At 49.2% G+C, this 19340-nt stretch overlaps 1 protein-coding gene and 1 long non-coding RNA gene across 2 annotated transcripts; one reads left to right on the top strand and one right to left on the bottom strand.

Annotated features, from left to right (window-relative positions):
* Nucleotides 1-1439: 1439 nt before the first annotated feature.
* LOC111175953 (uncharacterized) lies at nt 1440-10715 on the top strand. Its single transcript, XR_002644856.2, has 3 exons — nt 1440-1831; nt 4755-4885; nt 4990-10715. It is a non-coding gene; the product is annotated as an uncharacterized LOC111175953 (long non-coding RNA).
* Nucleotides 10582-14045, bottom strand: FOS (Fos proto-oncogene, AP-1 transcription factor subunit). The gene is made up of 4 exons (XM_022576518.3): nt 13722-14045; nt 12688-12939; nt 12150-12257; nt 10582-12026 (listed from the first exon to the last, which is right to left on the bottom strand). The coding sequence occupies exons 1-4, from the start codon at nt 13860-13862 to the stop codon at nt 11385-11387; spliced, it is 1143 nt and encodes a 380-aa protein (XP_022432226.1). The 5' UTR covers nt 13863-14045; the 3' UTR covers nt 10582-11384.
* Between the last annotated feature and the right edge of the window lie 5295 nt (nt 14046-19340).

The raw sequence follows: 19340 nt of genomic DNA, 5'->3' as shown, positions 1-19340 counted from the left end.
TGTGGGCTGTATGGGGCAGTAGGCATGCCACTGGCACCCTTTAGAGGAGCCCTGAAGTCAATATTTAGCTTTACTGTACATTCCACCATCTGAGCCAGGCAACCTGAAGCCACAAGAGCTGAGGGGGCTAGAGGGGAGGTGGAAGGGACACCAGTTTAAAGCCAGACATGTTGGCTTTTATCTGTCCCTGACTAGCTGTGCAACTTGCAGGAGTGAACCTGAGCCTTCGTTCCCCCATTTGTAAAATTGAAAGGCTGAATTAGAGCAATCGTACCTGATGTGCGTTCTAGCTCTGAAATTCTGAAAAACACACATTCCTTTGGCCAGAGGAACTGGGGAATGGGTGCGGGTTGAGGGTGGAGGGCGGTAGCCGCGACCAAGCAGCCTCAAGAGTCGACCCCACCCCTGCAGTCGGCTCCCCGGCAGTAGCCACTGCGGCACTGCCCGCCCCACCCCCGCCCTCATGGCCGGGCGGCGCACACCCACGGCTCCCTCCGAGACTTCTGGAATCTCGCTGGATTCCTCCCAGGAATGTTTATTGCCCTTTACATCTGCAAATCGCTTTACATCAGCAACCCTACTGCGCGATTATTAACCATCGCCGCAATATTCCTCGTTCCGCCTGTAAGAGGAATTGCGGGGATCTGGATTTATGAAGGTGAAATCCGAAAGTAATTTGCCTGGGATTCATTCAATAATCAGTTAGCAACAGTTAATTAAGCGCCTAATACGAGCAAGGCGCAAAGAGACGCACAAGTCCAGTTACTGTGGAGGTCAGAATTGTAGGGGTCCTCAAAGAACTTCACTGATATTCCAATTATGTAATGCGCCGCTCCCCCCCGCCAACGCCTGTAACTAAAAGGTGATGGACGATCTCCCCTCACAAGCCTGACGACACAGAGCCCCACCCCCGAAGTTCATTTTACCAGGCTAGGTAAAGGGAAGTGACCTTCCCAAGGTCACTTATCCCCCAAGGGGCAACACTGATCCCAGAACCTCGGCCTTCAAAGCTTTTCACTGCGCCATGGACAAGAATTTTAAGTTCAAGCCTATAAAATGTAAAACAGTGAGGCGAAGGATGGCTGTTTCCATGATTTCGGGCACAGAGTGAGAAAATCGTGATCCCAGCTCTCCCACCCCAGACAAACGAAACAGCCCAAATCTTGGCTACAGCCTCAACGAGACAAATGTTTGGGACCCCAGAGTTCATCCATCAGTCATCCACGCCTTCCCTCGGGGTCCCTATCGCCCCTGCCCCTCGCCTCCGCTCGGGTGTCGGGGATGGGTCTGGGGTCGCGTGGAACCGAGCGGCCCGCAGCAGCCCCACGGGGGCGTGGCCGGGGACAGAGGGCAGGGGAAGGCGGGAGTCCGGCTCCCAGCCTCGTCCAGACGGGCGGCGCCGTGGCTGAGCCAAATATGGGCAGAGCGGAATCAGCGGGCAGACGTCACGGCGCCGGGTGGGGGCCGAGCTGCGGGGCCGATGACGGGAGGCGCTGACGGCACCTACGTCTCACCATGGAAACCAAACAGTAAATAGAGGAATTGCGAGCTCCTGGCGCGGCCCGACCTAGCGACCTGGCCTGAAGCAAAGGGCCGGAAGCTGGGAAGGGCCGGGAGAAACCTGGGCTTGGCAGAGGAAGGCTGGGGCGCGGCGAGGGTGATCCGAGGGCGGAGAAGGGACGCCGAGAGAGCACCCCATCTGACAGGTCCTTGGGAAGCCGGCTCTCCCTCAGCCCAGGATCCAGCAGGGGCAGGTCAGGAACAGAAAGAAGTCCTCCTGGATGGAAAGAAGCCTTCCTGTCCTTTTTGAAGGGCTTCCTCAGCCTGCAAGGTTGTTGGGGATATTGGTGTTTCTTTGTTTTTCCTTACTAGTGTCTAAGAATTCACACATTGGGACCGCACTACCCGGACTCAAATTCCAGCTCCGCCACTCTAGTTGGCTGATCTTGAGCAGATCACAGTCTTCTGTGCCCCCGGACTATATTATCTATAAAATAAGGGTAATAGCAGGACTTACCTGGATTCATGAGTTAATATAAATGTGTGTGTGTGTGTGTGTGTGTGTGTGTTTGGAACAGTGTCTAGCGCATTGTGAACCTCAATTAGTGCTAGCTGTTAATTTTTTTTTTCTTTGGCGGTACGCGGGCCTCTCACTGCTGTGGCCTCTCCCGTTGTGGAGCACAGGCTCCGGACGCGCAGGCTCAGCGGCCATGGCTCACGGGCCCAGCCGCTCCGCGGCATGTGGGATCCTCCCAGACCGGGCACGAACCCGCGTCCCCTGCATCGGCAGGCGGACTCAACCACTGCGCCACCAGGGAAGCCCAGCTGTTAATTTTTATTCCTAAGCAACACAACAGTGGGTTAGTAGTTTAGTCAACTACTAAATTATACTACTGATGATGTAATGGGTTTTTTCTTTATTCGTTTTTTAGTTTTAAAATAAATAACTTTAAAATAATTTTCCAGACTTCCCTGGTGGCGCAGTGGTTAAGAATCCGCCTGCCAATGCAGGGGACACGGGTTTGAGTCCTGCTCCAGGAAGATCCCACATGCCACGGAGCAACTAAGCCTGTGCACCACAACTACTGAGCCTGCGCTCTAGAGCCCGTGAGCCACAGCTACTGAGCCCATGTGCGACAACTACTGAAGCCCGCGTGCCTAGAGCCCGTGCTCCACAAGAGAACCCACCGCACTGAGAAGCCCGCGCACTGCAACGAAGAGTAGTTCCCACTCTCCGCAAGTAGAGAAAGCCCGCCCAACGCAGCCAAAAATAAATGCATGTATTTAAAAAAGGAAACTCAACAGTAATCCCAGCAACTGCTTAGAACTTAAAACAACAAAAGATTTTTTCGGGAAAGAGTATTTTGTCACTGATGATGTCTAGAATTGCCAGTTCATGGTGTTAATTAAAAAGCAGACCAAGTTGAACTAGTTTTATTATTACTTTTAAATTCTCAGCAGGTAATGTGGATGACACACATTGTGTGTGTTTTGTGGTTGACAGACCCTAGTGTGATCCCCAGTAATTCCTGCCTCCTGGTGTCCATGTTGGGAATTTGTGTGATTCCCTCCCCTTGAGGTGGAACCTGAGGCTTGCTTCTAAGCAACAGAATATGTGGCAAAGGTAATGGGATGTCACCCCTAGATTATGTCGTGGTATGTACATATATATATATCTCCATCTTGCTAGCACACACTAGTAGGTTTTCCTGCTGGGCTTGAGGAAGTGAGCAGCCATGTTGAGGAAGCTCTCAGGGCAAGGAGCTATGAGCAGCCTCTAGGACCTGAGGGTGGCCTCCGGCCAACAACCCGGATGAGCTCGGAAGCAGATTGTTTCCCATTCAAGCATCCAGCTGAGAATGAGCTTGTCTGACACCTTGATTGCAACCTTGTGAGACCTTGAACAGAGGACTGAACTAGGCTGTGCCTGGACTCCTGACCCACAGAGACTGTGAGATAATGAATACGTGTTGTTTTAAGCTGCTTGATTTGTTGTGACTTGTTATACAGAAGCAGAACGCTAATCCACCCTCTTTGCCTGTACCTAGCACTTGCTTGGTGTCCCACTGTAGCACTGCATATGCTGCTCGGACCTTCTACCCTAAATGATGTGGCGTGGGCCTCTTCAATGCATTGCCACAGTCGTCATCTGATGTCATCAATGTTTTGAAGCTGTAGGGGTGGTTTGAGATTTTTGAAACCCACTCCTGATTTGGTAGCGGAAAGAGTCTCAGAGGGGTTAGAGTGTCACCCTAGGTCATAGAAGTACATGTTTAGGGGCAGATTTAACATTCTAGCAAAGCAGTTAAGCACTTTGGACTTTAGAGTCACAAAGAGCTGATTTCAAATCTCAGATCTGCTACTTAGCAGTTGTGTGACCTCGGTTAACTCAACTTTTCCTAGATCATCTTCCTATTGGTAAAATGAGGATCCTAATTGTATCTGCCTCATAGGTTTGTGGTGAGGACTAAATGAGAGTATCCATTCAACAAAACAATTACTGTGTGCCCATTATGTGCTAGTTGCTAGAGGCAAAATGATTAGCAAAGCAAATCTGGTCTCCGATTTAGTGTTGCCTGTAAAGTACATGGCACAGCCTGGAACGTAGCAAGCACATGTGAAATGCTGACCATTATCAATATTATATCCTAGGTTCTATCCCGACCACATGCCTCCAGACAAGCTCTATAAATTGACATTATAGAACCTCTACCATGTAATTCCAACCACCTACATCCCCTCCCCACCCCATTATTCCACAGGTATCTTGAGCTCAATGTGTCCAACACAGGACTTACCTTCTTATCCCCCAAACCTGCTCTTCTTCCTAGAGTCACAAAGTCATTGGGGGACCCACAAGCCTCCTTGTGGGTCAAGCCTGGTACAGCTGGGAGTGAGCTTGGATTCCTCCTTCTCCCTCACCTCCCACATCCACTCAGTCACCAAGTCCCAACAGTCCTACCTGCTAATTACCTCTTGTTCCCTCCCTGTTCCCACCACCACTGTCTGGGTTCAACCTACACACAACTGAACTAAGTAAATACCAGGCTCTTCATGATCTGGCCACAGTTACCTCTTCTTGACCTGTGTCTCCAGCCCCCTCCACTTTGATGTGGCAATATTGATGTAAATGAAATCAACTGTACTTATATGACGCTCTATAGTTTACATCTCCCACCCACTCTTCCCCCAGCCCTGCATTTTATAGTCCGGCAAAACTAACTGTGTTGTCTTCTGGGTCTGTGCCTTTACAGCGTATATCCCTCTGCCTCCTGGAATCCTCCCTCTGCCTCCTGGAATCCTCCCTCTGCCACTTGCTCATCTAGCAAATTCCGTCCATCTTTGAAGCCCAGCTCAGCGATCACCTTCCCAGAGACTCCCCCAGGTAGAGTTCATCACTCCCTCCTTCTCATAACCCCTGCACATCTCTTGTCAATTTTCATTGCTACAGTGTGTGTAATACGTTTATGTGTCTTTCTCCCTTTCCAGGCCAGGAACTCCAGCCTGTGCCTTCTTTGCACCTGAATCCAGCACCTGATACAGAGTAGACACCCAGAAACTTTTTTTGTTTAACATTTATTTGTTTATTATTTATTTTGGCTGTGACAAGTCTTAGTTGCAGCACGCGGAACCTTTGTTGAGGCATGCAGACTTCTTGGTTGCGGCATGCATGTGGGATCTAGTTCCCGGATCAGGGATCGAGCCCAGGCCCCCTGAACTGGGAGCATGGAGTCTTACCACTGGACCACCAGGGAATTCCCTGGAAAGTTTTTTTTTGGCTGTGTTGGGTCCTCATTGCTGCGCGTGGGCTTTCTCTAGTTGCGGCGAACGGGAGGGCTACTCTACATTGTGGTGTGCAGGCTTCTCATTGTGGTGGCTTCTCTTGTTGCGGAGCACGGGCTCTAGGCGCATGGGCTTCAGTAGTTGCAGCACGCAGGCTGAGTGGTTGTGGCACGCGGGCTCTAGAGCGTAGGCTCAGTAGTTGTGGTGCACGGGCTTAGTTGCTCCGCGGCATGTGGGATCTTCCCAGACCAGGGCTCGAACCTGTGTCCCCTGCATTGGCAGGCAGATTCTTAACCACTGCTCCATCAGGGAAGCCCCCTGGAAACTTTTTATTGAATGAGATGAAGTCCATGCTTGCTCCAGAGGATATATATTTTCTCCCTTGAGCCCCATCTCCCTAAATTATAAAGCAATAAATAATAGCTCACCCTTCTATAATACTCCTGTGTGCCCAGGTACTGTAATAAGCTCCATACAGACTAACTTATTTAATGCTCACAACAACCCCAGAGGTGGATACAATTATTATCTCCCTTTCACAGATGAGGAAACTAAGGTGCAGAGAGGAGAAGTAAACTGCCCAAGGTCAAGGAGCCAGGATTCAAAGCTGAGTCCATGCTCTGAACCACTCTGCTCTATTGGATCCAATTCCTCGAATCCAGATTAATTTATCATTTTTCTTTGATAAGTTTAGCTGCAATGACAGTCTCAAGATTGACTAAAAAGCCTGAAAATGAATCACTGTTTCTGTAGCTCTGACCACAAATTGCTCCCCAAAGTGAACATGGGAGCAACTGGGGCCTGTGCCATTTACCCTTATGTTGGAGGTGCTGCATTTTGCTCCACTCGCTTCAGCAGCGTCCCCTTCCTACATGTAGCTGCTTCTAACGTAGCTGATGTTCAAACCCCTCCGGGTTCTTATTCTCATCACCTGAATGAACCAAACCTCAACACCATGTCAGTTTGAGCTGAAAGTTAAAACTGTTGATTAGTTAAGAAGATCTGATGCATCAGGACAGGCAGCCTCCTTGGGACAACAGCCAGAGCCCTTTCTGATCTTTGGTCTCTTGGGCAGTTGAACAGTGCTCGAGAAGAGCGAAGGAAAGGCAGCTTAGATCAGCCCGTGGATCGGTGCGTGGAGCCGTTGAAATGAACTGCGTTACAGCTAAGCCAGTTTATGCTTCTGTTGCATTCACCTGAGTGCAAGGTGGACCTCTATTACGCCAGCACCCTTCAGGGACTTTGAACTCGTTCATCAGGAGGCAATACACTTTATTCCCATCTGCTTTTGCCCAGGTCTGGGCATATTCTTGTAAATGATGGTTGTGATAATGATATTGATATTGGTAATGATCGTGATAGCCGCTAACCCTGTTCTTCTTCTCTTCTCATGCAGAATAAATTGTAAGTTTTATAATTTAGCACACCAAGTGCAAGGGTCCAAAACTCAAATGCATTTGTGGGATAGTCTGAAAATTTTATTTTATATCCATGAGAGTGAGAAACATTCTTTTGTTTGTTTCCTGGAAGGTGATGATACTTAAATTTACATATGCATCCACCCTTCATTTGGTATTGAAATAAATTTCTCAATTTGTAATTAGTCTAGAAGTGTCACTGACCTGCAGCATACTTGTATTTTGGGGTACCCCTCAAAATTCCTTCCCAAGCCAGCTAGTTCGTCGCCTTAATATTGTAGAACTCTTGACAAGAATTTTTTTTAAAAACAAGAAGCCTTGCTCTTTCACTCAGGAAGAAACCTATGAAGAACACGGCTCATCTCCACTATTAAGTTCTAGTTATCTCCCTTTAGATGTTTTTGTCGATTTAATCCACCTTCATTCATTCATCCATCTCCATTCATTTAACAAGCATTTGAGTCCCTAAAAGTCCTTGGGGCTAGAGAGGTGATCAAGACAGAAGAGGTCCCTGCTCACGTGGAACTTAACAGGCAGTGGTGAAGGGTAGAAATTTGTTAAAAAGGGAAAAGGAAACATAAGTAAGGTGTTGTAGAGAGTGATAGAACGACCTGGGAAGGCTTCTTGGAGGGGGTGTTCTTTGAGCTGAGTCCTGATCAACAGGAAGGAGCCAGCCTGGGAAAAGAAGCCCAGGCAGAGGGACAGCAAGTGCAAAGGTCCTGCAGCAGGGACATGCATGCTATGTGTCAGGCATGGAAGGAAGGTCAGTGAGCAGAGTGGTGTCCACGGAAGGACAGGAGATGGTGGTGGAGAGGAGTCAAGAGTGAGCTCTTTAATATTTATAGCAAAACAGCACAGCTTAAAATGCTCTGAGATTCAGCATTCAAGTGATGCTCGTATCTCATTTATTTTGTGAGGAATATGATTATTCTGTGTCTGGAGGAAGTCTTACACACAGCTGAAAGACTGAATTTTTGTTTTCGATTTTGTTTTTTTACTTGAAAAACATAAAAACTTCAGCTGATTTCCTTAGAGTCATCTGAAAACGTTTACTTTGCCTCTGTCTCTACTTTGTCCATTAATTAAAGATAGCATAATTGATTTACTCTCTTTCATGCATGGAAAGTTGCTGTTGATACAAAATTACTGTTATTAGAACAAATTGTTAAATGCTACCCTTTAATTTTGAGAATTACACAAGATGCAGGGATGTGCAAAGATGATGCAGAGTCTACAATCCACTATTATATAAAGATAATTCTCTTTTCTTCTACCCTTTTTCCATCTAAAATTAATTTGGAGCTGGAATCACAAAGGCAGTGCATTCACTTTGAAGTTGAATTGGCAGAAGTAATCCAGGGAGGCAGCAGAGGAATTCCAGGAGCCAAAGATGGAACTGGGGTATATGTTTGAAGCCAGACATAAAAGATATGAAATCCCCATTGCTTAATATCATAACAGGGCCTGGAATAGGAGAATTGAGAGAGTATGTGTGGAATATATTTCTGCTTGTGGAAATAGTGCAGAATTTATTCATTTATCCACCCAGCAAATATTTGTTAACCCTGTACTATGTGCCAGGCACTAAGCCAGGTCTGGGGATCCATTAATGAACAAATTAGACATTCTCCCCATAAAGAAATGACCCCCTTGCATCCTTATTTCCATCTCTTGCTATTATATGAGTATCTTTTGTATCAGTGAACGATGGTGCCCTGAGATAGTCATTTTGTTGAGACCAGTGTAAGGCCATATCGTGTGGATAGTGATAGAGTCTTTCCCAAAAGGAAGTTGACATTCCCAATGTCCATCATGCATGGGAGTTGTTGAATCCTGAGCCAGGAAAAGAGGATTTGGAAGGAGCCCCTTTAGCTAGAAAGAGAGGGAATTCCTTTCTTCTCTTGATCCCATGAGAATGGTGGGCAGAGAGCTTGGTGGGATGCCAACCCAATGGCGGACCCTATAGGTCCTCTGAGAAGCCTGTTAAAGAGATTCTCTGTGTGCAAGGCCCTCTCCTGGACCTTTAATGCAGGCTTGTTGATGGAGCAGCCTGGTCTCAGCTGGGCTATGGTGAACTAGAAGAAGGGTCTGCGTGCAGGCAGAGGTCAGGGCTGTCAAGTGAAAAGCAAGCCTCTCTCTCTAATCAGCATGGGGCTGACCGAAGCCATTAGTCAGGTCTCCAGGAGTTCAGTGTCCGGGGCTAGAGGTTTAGCTTCCCTTCCCCATCTGAGAAATCTGCTTCCATGTGTTGTTATTACGGTACATGTAGGAGATCCAGCTGGTTTCCTTCAGATATCTTCTTGTTACTTCAGATCTAGGTGTTAGTTACAGTAATTCTGTATCCAGTTTAGGTCCTATCTAAAGGCTACAGAAAATTTACCCTCTGGACAGCAAACAGGGAGTCTAAGGCCATTTTCATGATTTCCTGACAGGTAAAAATAATATGCAAGTGATGTGTGAGAGATCAGTGCTCTTAAGAGCCTAAAGCAAGTTGCTTTCAAATGTCAGTTATTATGTGAGGAGCTGGGAGATCATAGGTGTGAACACCACCCTCAATGGAACTGTCATTTTAAATTAAAACTTTCAACTTGGCTGAGTATGACATGCCATAACCACCCAGTGATTTTTACTATCACCAAAGCATTAGAAGGCTGGCCCTGAAGCTCCTCTTCCACCTGGCACGGGTGCAAACCTGGGCTCTGGCTTCCGAGCTTGGTGGTGCCCACATGATAGCAGGGAGCAGTGGAGGAAGGACGCCACCTCCTCTCTCTGTGGTTGGTACCTGTGCATGGAAGCACCCCATCACCAGAGGTGTCCCAGACAAAGGTCATGTTCTTCATTAAGGTGATAAAGTTTCTAAGTTAAAGCGTATTCAGTCATGTTGACTTCTCCTTCTTGAGCTATCATGTAACTTTTTATTTACCGAACGATCGACCATTGTTTGTACTGTTTGAGATCTCTCGAATTCTCAGAGCCAGCTTTTACTTCCCCCAGTGAATGTCAGGCGTATGTTAAAGAAACTTCAGAAATTACAATGCATGTATTACAAATGGATAGGGATGAGAACCCGCCTCCTTTCTTTCTGAGAATAAAAAGAATACGACTAAATGTATGTCTGTTTGAGTTAAGGACTGAAGAGTTAAGGACTGAAAAGCTGTGGGTTTATTTTTTTTCCTAACCAGGTGAAACCTTTTTCATTTTCTTTTTTTCTTTTTTTGGCCACACCACGAGGCATGTGGGATCTTAGTTTCCGGACCAGGGATCAAACCCCCGTCCCCTGCATTGGAAGGGCAGAGTCTTAACCACTGGACTGCCAGGGAAGTCTGAAAACTTTTTTTTTTAAAACCAAGTGTTAAGAGGCAGTTCAGCCTGATGGATAGGGTAAAGAATGAAGTTAAGATTCCAATCCCAACAGTGGAATATTGAGAAAGTCATCATTCTAACCGTTCAATTTGCTCTCCTTTAAGGAGGGAGTAACCTTCACATGATTTTGTGGCAAAAAGTTAAAGTGTTTCGTGCAAAGCTTAATTGTTTGCTAAAAGGATTCCTAGAAGACCAAGACATTTAGTATTAGCACAACTAGACTTAAACATGCCCCTCTTTGACTTTTAAAACAGAAAAAGGAAGACGTGTTCTCACAAAAGCTGTTACAAAGCAGTTTCCCATTCCGAGAATCTCTAAGGGGAGACTCAGCACTGCAAGGTGAAGACACGCGTTTGTACAATTTTCCAACGTCAGCTCCAGAGTTTCTCTCTTTTTGATAAGGGATCAAACAGAGGGGTGTGTCCCCTCCAGGAGCTACCCTTCTTGACAAACTGGTCTCCAATGATACCTTCCGGAATCTTACAAAACTTCCAGAATGAAAAGAGCACGAGGTTGGTCGCATTCAACTTAAATGCTTTTATTGACAATGTCTTTGAACAATAAGCAAACAATGCTTAAATTTTTCATTCAGATTCACTTTCCACATGTCAAAAGACTTCAAGGTAGAAAAAAATAAAATAAAAATATAAATATCTGAGAATCCATCTTAATAAATAAATTAAAAACACAATAAAACGTTTTCATGGAAAACTGTTAATGTCAGAACATTCAGACCACCTCAACAATGCATGATCAGTAACGTTACAATGAACATTGATGTTGAAGAAAAACTACAGTACATGGATATAGCTATTTATTTCTATCTACCAGAAAATAAAGTCATATCTTTTCTTAGTTTAATATTGGTCATTGCTAATCAGAACACACAATTGCCAGGAACACAGTAGTTATTGTTAAAATCAGCTGCACTAGATACAATTTGAAAATATCCAGCACCAGGTTAATTCCAAAACAAACCCCAATAGATTAGTTAATGCTATGAGAAGACTAAAGAGAAAGAGAAAAGAGACACAGACCCAGGCCTGGCTCAACATGCTACTAACTACCAGCTCTCAGATGTGTCACTGGGAACAATACACACTCCATGCGTTTTGCTACATCTCCGGAAGAGGTAAGGACTTGAGTCCACACATGGATGCTGTCAAGTCCTTGAGGCCCACAGCCTGGTGTGTTTCACGCACAGATAAGGTCCTCCCTAGGTCTATGGGAACCCTCGAGGGAAGACGTGTTCCTCCTCTCTGTAATGCACCGGCTCGAGCAGTGGCACGTGCGTGCCTGCTGCCTCCCCTCTCTGCCTGCTCACAGGGCCAGCAGCGTGGGTGAGCTGAGCGAGTCAGAGGAGGGCTCGTTGCTGCTGCTGCCCTTGCGGTGGGCAGCCGCACAGCTGGGGAAGGAGTCAGCCTCAGGGTAGGTGAAGACAAAGGAAGACGTGTAAGTAGTGCAGCTGGGTGTACAGGTGACCACCGGGGTGCACAGGGGTTCCAGCTCTGTGGCCATGGGCCCCATCCCCAGGGAGCCACCATGCAGGGGCTCCCAGTCTGCTGCATAGAAGGAACCAGACAGGTCCATGTCTGGCACAGAACGGGCGGTCTCAGAGCCGCTGGGCCTGGACGATGCTGGGAACAGGAAGTCATCAAAGGGCTCAGCCTTCAGCTCCATGCTGCTGATGCTCTTGACGGGCTCCACTGAGGGCTTGGGCTCAGGGTCATTAAGGAGGGGTAGGGTGAAGGCCTCCTCAGATTCCGGGGTGGCGGCTTCAGGCAGGCCCCCGCTCAGATCAAGGGAAGCCACAGACATTTCTTCTGGGAAGCCCATGTCATCAGGGATCTTGCAGGCAGGTCGGTGAGCTGCCAGGATGAACTCTAGTTTTTCCTTCTCCTTTAGCAGGTTGGCAATCTCAGTCTGCAAAGCAGACTTCTCATCTTCTAGTTGGTCTGTTTCCTGGATAGAGAGGACAAAACAAAGCATAAGACACGAGCTTACTCAAGGACGCTGCTCCCTTATGTCCAATCTCCAACTTTCCCCTTAAGTTTTAAAAAGAAATGAGCCATGGGATCTACCTACCGCTTGGAGTGTGTCAGTCAGCTCCCTCCTCCGGTTCCGGCATTTGGCTGCAGCCATCTTATTCCTTTCCCTTCGGATTCTCCTTTTCTCCTCTTCTTCTGGGGACAACTGGGTGGGGGGGGGGGAAGAACAGCATTCAGTATCAGTGTCTGCCATCAGCTCCATTCACCCACCCCAGTGACACTGGCTCCTGCAGCTTCCCAGCTCCTAACACCTCTTCTGTGAAGCCATTCTAACCTGCAGTTGCAAGCTGGGTGTGACTTGCATTTAAAACAAGAACCTCAGCAAGAACCAAAGAAGAGCCCAGACTGAAAACATCAGACAGGAACCTATTAGGGAAGAAACTACACATTAGGGTATTTCTTAGAGTGGGACTATCAGAGCCTAACTTGGGATGGAAAGGGCTTGGAGCCAGGGCTCCCTGTTCGGGATATCTAGTCATTTCCATCAATGGCTTCACCCTGTCCGCTGGGCTCCCCACCTCCACCAGTGCTGAAGCCACACTACGCCCACCCCAGGGAAGGTGCTGAGAACTCACCTGTTCTACCTTGCCCCTCCTGCCAATGCTCTGAGCTCTGCCTCCGGTCATGGTCTTCATGACCCCAGCCCTGGAGTAAGCCCCAGCCGAGGGGGTGGGGACTCCATAGGGGTGGGGGGCTCTGGTCTGGGATGGGGCCACGGAGGAGACCAGGGTGGGCTGCACTAGCCACTGCAGGTCCGGGCTGGTCGAGATGGCGGTCACTGTTGGGATGAAGTTGGCACTGGAGACGGCCAGATCGGTGCAGAAGTCCTAGAATGAAACAGAAGGAGAAAGCTGACGTGAGTGAGCAGATTCTGGACGCAGGTGGGGTGAGCAGAGTTCCCAGTGCCGCATGCAGCAGGGAGAGAGGGAGGAGAAACCGTTCTGCCATGGACTGCTCAGGTCTTTTTACATGCCCCTCATCCTGGATGAAAGGTTTCCCCCTTTCTTCCCAAGAATTCCGCAGCGCAGTGCCTTTTTCCTCCATCCTGCTGCTGCGTTCCCGTTATCCCTTCAGCATCACTCTCTTGAAAGGGGGTTTGTTATAAATATCTCTGACGTCTGCGCTGACGCAGGCGCCGCTCCGGAGTCTCCTGAATGAACTCGCTTTTTATCAATGAAACTGCCTTACACACCCGCCTGCTTCACCCCACCCCTCCGCCTTGCTCCAGGCTGCGAGGGGAGGGGAGATTGCCGCTTTTTGCCGCCTCCCCAGAGGCGTCGGACTCTAGTTGGCGAGTCTTTGCTTGGGACACTTTTGTCCCAGCTAATGTCAGAGATCAGTCAGGGAGGGCGGGCCGGGGGCAGCTCAGAATGAGCCTGCCGCGGGAAAGGAGAACCAATTCTTATTATGACAAGCTTCCGTGCGCTCCGAACAGGTTCGGGAATCCGGAGGTAGGGCTGCTCTGGCCGGGGCAAGCCTCCCTCCCCGCCGGCGAAAGGGCTCCTCGATTCGTCTTCCTGAGCCGTCCCTCCCCGGTTTCTCCTCCCCGGTGACCCCGAGCCCCGAGCCCGGAGCCCCGGGCCCCGCGGCAGCGCGAAGCCAGCCTCACCTGCGCATTGACGGGAGAGCCCATACTGGAGAAGGAGTCGGCCGGTGAGTGGTAGTAGGAGAGGCTGTCCCCGGCCGGGGAGGCGCTGCTGCAGCGGGAGGATGACGCCTCGTAGTCGGCGTTGAAGCCAGAGAACATCATGATCGCGGGTAGTCAAAGCCGGGCGAGGGGCTGAGGGAAGGAGGCAGGTAGGTAGGAGCTGTGCGGCAGAGCTAGGTAGGAGCGCTGTTGCTGCTCGCTCGCTGCGCCGCCGCCAGCTCAGTCTCAGCTTCTTAGCTGCTCGCTGCCGATGCGGTTGGGAGTAGTAGGCGCCGCAGCCACCGCTTTTATAACCCTTTTGTGAATGAGCCCTACACGTCACGGGGCGCAACCATTGTGGCTCTCGAGGGGTGTCGCCCGGGCCTGGCCACATCTTCGGTCTCCTTGCCGTCTCCGCCGCCCTCGCAGATCCCTGCCTCCCGTCTTGTCGTGTTTCTTTATCTTGTGAGCGTTTCGCAATCTGGGTCTTGGGGTGGCTTGGAGCCCCAGAGATGAGGGACTTCGGGGATGGCTCCCCCCACGACTGCAGAGAACGGCCGTGGAAACCTGCTGACGCAGATGTCCTAATATGGACATCCTGTGTGAAGGGGAGGGAGGGATTGACGGGAACTGCTCGCGGGCTGCAGCCAACACCGAGGGTGCAGCGCGGGGGGAGGCGGGGGCCGCGGCCAGGGGGAGGGGAGGAGGGAAAGGAGGAGAAGGCGAGGGAACATTCGCACCTGGTTCAATGCGGACCCTTGTTCCCGGGGTGGGAGGATGGGGTGGGGGCGCCCTTCTACCCCTCTACGGAAAGCGGGGCACATTCTGAGGCTCTGGTATAGGCGAAACAGGTACACAGCCCCGAGGGCTTAAGCCTCGGCCCCCGAAGGAATGCGCCTCCACCCCCATTCCCCATTCTAGCCCTAAGTTAGGGCAAACTGTGGGAGCAGACCCTCAGCCCCTCGCTTCAAGCCCCCGGACTCCAGCACTACTAGGATTGTTACTGCGTTTGGAAGCAGAAAGTCGGGGGATCCAAAATAAGAGAATACGATAACCTACTTTACCTACGATGCTGGGAATTTTCATTTTAATTTTTTTGTTTTTAAGGAAAGAGGCGCATTTTTTTTTTCTTGGCCATATATGACATGTTAGTGTTACTGTCAAACCCCTGAGAAACTAGCCAATAAACATTCTGCAGAACCTCCATGCAAGGGTGTCTGGAGGGTTCGTTTGCCTGGTTCTGAGCTTGGGCCCGGGGCCTGGGGGTGTTATGTGGACAAGGTCATCAGTTCTGGGTACCGGATGGAGTGAGCTCTTGGGGGAGCGCAAGTCCGTGCTGGGGAGGTGGGGGTGGTTCGGTGCCCCAGGAAGCTGGTGATTGGGAGCCCGCAGCCAGTGATTTTCCAGCACGGACTTGGAGGGGGGAGGACCGGGGGCGCTTGGAAGGACCGTGCCCAGCAGCGCCCAGGCCGGAATCCTCGGCGTCTGGGGCCTCAGGCACCGCTCGGTGGCCTGGAAAACAGGGCTTTGGGGCAGCAAGGTGCTCTACAGTGCGCTGCGCCCCCCAGAAGCCCCCAGCCTCCTGCTCGGATGCAAAGGACAGCCGAGGTCAAACTGCCCCGGGTCGGTCCCAGCGCGCCGGCCACCTCCGGGACGCGAAGCCACAAGTCCCCGTAGAGACACAGGTCCCTGTGTCCCTTCCCCCACTCTTCGGGCCCGGGGGTCACGGTGGGCACCTGGAGAGGCGCGAGGCGGGATTAGGGCTGCGGGCGGATCCTTCGGGACGCGCGGGGAGCGGGACCGCCGACCTGCCCCCCGCCGCCGCACCCGAGAGCCAGGCGATCCTGCTATAGATAGAAACAGGGAAGCAGCTGTTTACAGCAACACCGCGCCGCCAGCGCAGTCTCCAGGCGACGCCGAGCGGCCGGGCGCGCCGTCGGCCTGGCGAGGCCGCCCTCCCTCCTTGCTCCACGGGGGCCTCGGCCTCCCCGGCCCGGCAGCAGCCACTCCCGCCGCCTGACCTCATCTGCCCAGTCCGGGGGCTGAGTGCGGCTTGCGCGCGGCTGGGCGCTAACCTCCATTCTTAGAGATGCGAACCCGGCGAGAGCTGGGAGCGCAGGGAGGCGGGGATTCGTGGAACTGGGCCACTTGCTATTTTTGCATTCCCTGTCACAAGCAGAGGTGAAAACAGAGTTTCATCATTGCATGTCACTGGTTTATGTTGGTGGGAATTTAGGCGGTTTTTTTTTTTCTTTTTCTCACTTGAAAAAGGGGAGAAAAAAGGAAAAACACATAATACGTAAACACAGACTTCTGGGAGCTGCTCTGAATCCTAAAGCAATTCTGCTGCCTTCCATTCACCTAGTTCTGTCGTCTGTCAGGCTACTTCACTGTACTTGATTCTTTTAAAAAAAAAAAAAAGTTAAGAAGGCAAATCCATCTCTCTTCTTATTAGCTTTGGGCAAAGTAGGTCAAGCTTTGAATTCCTGGGTCTGGCCTTGCCTTCCATTCATAACTGGATCTCAGGCCACTTAAGAGAAAACCTAGAATGATTTCATTTACTTCCCCTTCAGAGTCTTGAAGCAGCTCAGGCCAACAGACAAAGGATGTGTCAAGATTTTATATCCAGGATTTATCTCATATATCATTTATCCTGCCCTTGCCAATGAAAAAGGAAAAAGGTCTTTGGATAAACCTGTCTCCTCCACATAGCTTAACTCTTTCCTTCCTGGCAACATTATGACTAGAGAGTTGGAGACTTAATAACTCCATCCTCTGAAAAGGACAGAATCACACATTCATTCATTCTTTTATTTATTTAACGAAGAATTTACTTATTGAGAGCCTCCTATGGCCTGGCACTTGCTGGGGGCTGGCACTCACTGTAATGAACAGGGTGGACCTGTCGCTACTGTCAGACAGATTCCAGCCTCCTGGACTGACAAGTCATCAGAGAATTGCAGGACAGCAGTAAGTGGTTTGACGGGGCTAATAACAGGGTGCTATTGAACACAGAAGAGGATTTGGGGACAGGTATCAGAGGAAATAACTGCAATACAGAGACAGGATCTGGATCCACTGTCCTCTGGGAAATGACATGATAAAGATCAAAAGGGGCCAGAGCATCATCTAGGAAGCAAGTGCTCAACCCAAAGCAGTAGTATCAGATGATATAATCTCAGAATTCCTCTCCTGCCCCGCTAATATCTGAACCTGCAATCATTCCAACATACTCTCATATCTCAATATACTCATGGTATCCATTTCAGGACTGCCAAATCACATTTTTAATATGGAGCTCAAGTGATGTAGCCTTAAAATAAAGGGAAATCTGGACTTCCCTGGTGGCACAGTGGTTAAGAATCCGCCTGCCAACGCAGGGGACACGGGTTCAAGCCCTGCTCCCGGAAGATCCCACATGCCACGGAGCAACAAAGCCCGTGCGCCACAACTACTGAGCCCTCGTGCCACAACTACTAAAGCCCACACGCCTAGAGCCTGTGCTCCGCAACAAGAGAAGCCACCACAATGAGAAGCCCGCGCACCACAGTGAAGAGTAATCCCCGCTCGCGGCAACTAGAGAAAGCTCGCGTGCGGCAACAAAGACCCAACACAGCCCAAAATAAATAAATAAATATATATATAAAATTTCAAAATATAATAATAAAAAAATAAAGGGAAATCTGACCCAACCTGTGAAATTATCTTTGCCATTTGCCAAGGTCAGGGTAACTTTAAGACAAATGTGTGTGTGCCTCTGTGAGCACAGTGCTGCCTTCCAACAGGGCAGGGATTCCACGTTCTGGACAAGCCTGAGCGTAGAAAACCAAAACTTACATAGTTTGTGATTATCTATGTGCTGAGTTCCCCCTATCTGAGGATCCAAAAATGAACAGGAGGGTAGACTCCCACATCCGATTTTAACCCAGATTAAACACAGATTCATTCTTTCCCAGCAGTTGTTTCTTATCAGATAAAGACTTTTCATATTTTGCACTTCTCTGGCATTTGAGTTAAGAGACCTGACCCACAGCAAGCTTTTGTTCAGTAACTCTGGAGGTCAGTGCACATTGTTTAGCCTGGTGTTATTGCAACATTAAGTGAAAGGCTACTGTCTATGCTGCCTACGTAAATGCTGCCGTACACAACCCGTCCCCAGCATGCAGAAGTAGTTGTTTATTTGGAGAAGTGTGGTCTAGTGGTGAAGAGTTGTGGTCAGAGCACGGGACCAAAAGTCAGAAAGATGCATATAGCAAATTCAACTCCTTCAGGGACTTGGGGAAGTCGCTTCTAAGACTTGTTTTAACATCTACATAATTTTGGCCTTTATCTTTTTCATATGCAAATATTCACTTAGCACGTAGCCCAATGCCTGACCCAGTAGGTGTTTAATAAACATGTATTGAACAGATGAATGAATGAATGAATGCCCTCAGCCAAGCAAGGCAAGTATATATTATTGTCCTTTCTGGGTACTAAGAAATCAAATAGAGAATGTTCTTTAACTGTTTGAAAAGGCTGAACAGGCTGAGTCTTTTATTCTTGGGTGTGAATATGCAAAGATTGGGAAAGAGAAAATAACAAGATGTTTGGGCTATTTTCAGCTGGTGCAGCCTCTGTCCGTAAAGAACACTCCAGTGGTTCATGATGAAAGATCGAACTTACTCTTGTAATTGAGCCCCATGAGAAAGACAGCTAGTTCCCATACATAAATGCCACGTTGTCTGTAATGACAATGACCGTGTTACCACCACCCTCTAATTTATTCATTCTAAATGTCTAGACCCAAGGGAGAGAAGTATTCCACACTTCCCTCAGGACTCACACACTCGCGTGAATCCAGTGAAGGGGCTTAGGGGTCAAGGTACTCACCCCAGGGCTCAGACAGTGAGCAAAGACTGTCCCTATTTTAAAACAGTGGGAGGCACAGGACTACCACCACCATCACCAGACACACACACACACACACCGCCATCACCACCACTAATTAGTAAGAGAGATTTCGCCTCTTTGGGAAAAATTGTTTTCATTCTGAATAACTCTTGGCTTTTTGACAGGAGGTAATGATTCAATGGGATCCCCATCCTTCTGCTAATGTAAGCATTTAAACAAAGTGGTGGTCTGTGTGGTCCCTGGGACACATTCCCTCTGGAGCTGAGGAAACTGGGGATCAGCTATGGTGCCTAAGAAGGACGTATTTCAGCCCAAGCTCATGGCATCTTTCACCACACCGGCAGCTTCAGACCCCCCTCCCCAATTTAGTCAGTAATGCCAAACCTCGCTGCAGAAACAAGTGTTCCCTATCCTCAGACAAGCAAGTCTTGTCCAGGCTGTCAGCTCCCCAGATGTCCTGAGCTGACCTTCTTTGGCTCTGGTGGATTTTGCTGCTAGAATTCCAAAGGAATCCCATCTACGTCACCAAACCTATAGGACAACAACACACCCTGACTAATAAACCTCAACTACAGAGCTCACATCCAATGGGGAAATCTCATGGCAAGGCTGGGGATGGCTCAAATGGGCTGGCACATGATGAGCTTCAGGGTGTTAAGACATCTCAAGCATTGCTTACACCATTTTATCCACCACCTTACTCAACAA

This window comes from Delphinapterus leucas, chromosome 2 (genome assembly GCF_059928025.1).
Source record: "Delphinapterus leucas isolate spDelLeu-1000000601 "Yukka" chromosome 2, BTC_Dleu_Yukka2, whole genome shotgun sequence".
NCBI lineage: Eukaryota > Metazoa > Chordata > Mammalia > Artiodactyla > Monodontidae > Delphinapterus > Delphinapterus leucas.
The sequence above is the reverse complement of the archived record's forward strand: the minus strand, read 5'-3'. Positions and strand labels throughout refer to the sequence as shown.

What these genes read in the sequence shown, in the direction of transcription:
- FOS (XM_022576518.3), bottom strand. Translation starts at nt 13,862, where the DNA reads ATGATGTTCTCTGGCTTCAACGCCGACTACGAGGCGTCATCCTCCCGC. An exon ending in GCTCTCCCGTCAATGCGCAG is followed by an intron (nt 12,940 to 13,721) that starts GTGAGGCTGGCT and finishes GTTTCATTCTAG; the next exon opens with GACTTCTGCACCGATCTGGC. An exon ending in GGAGGGGCAAGGTAGAACAG is followed by an intron (nt 12,258 to 12,687) that starts GTGAGTTCTCAG and finishes CCCCCCACCCAG; the next exon opens with TTGTCCCCAGAAGAAGAGGA.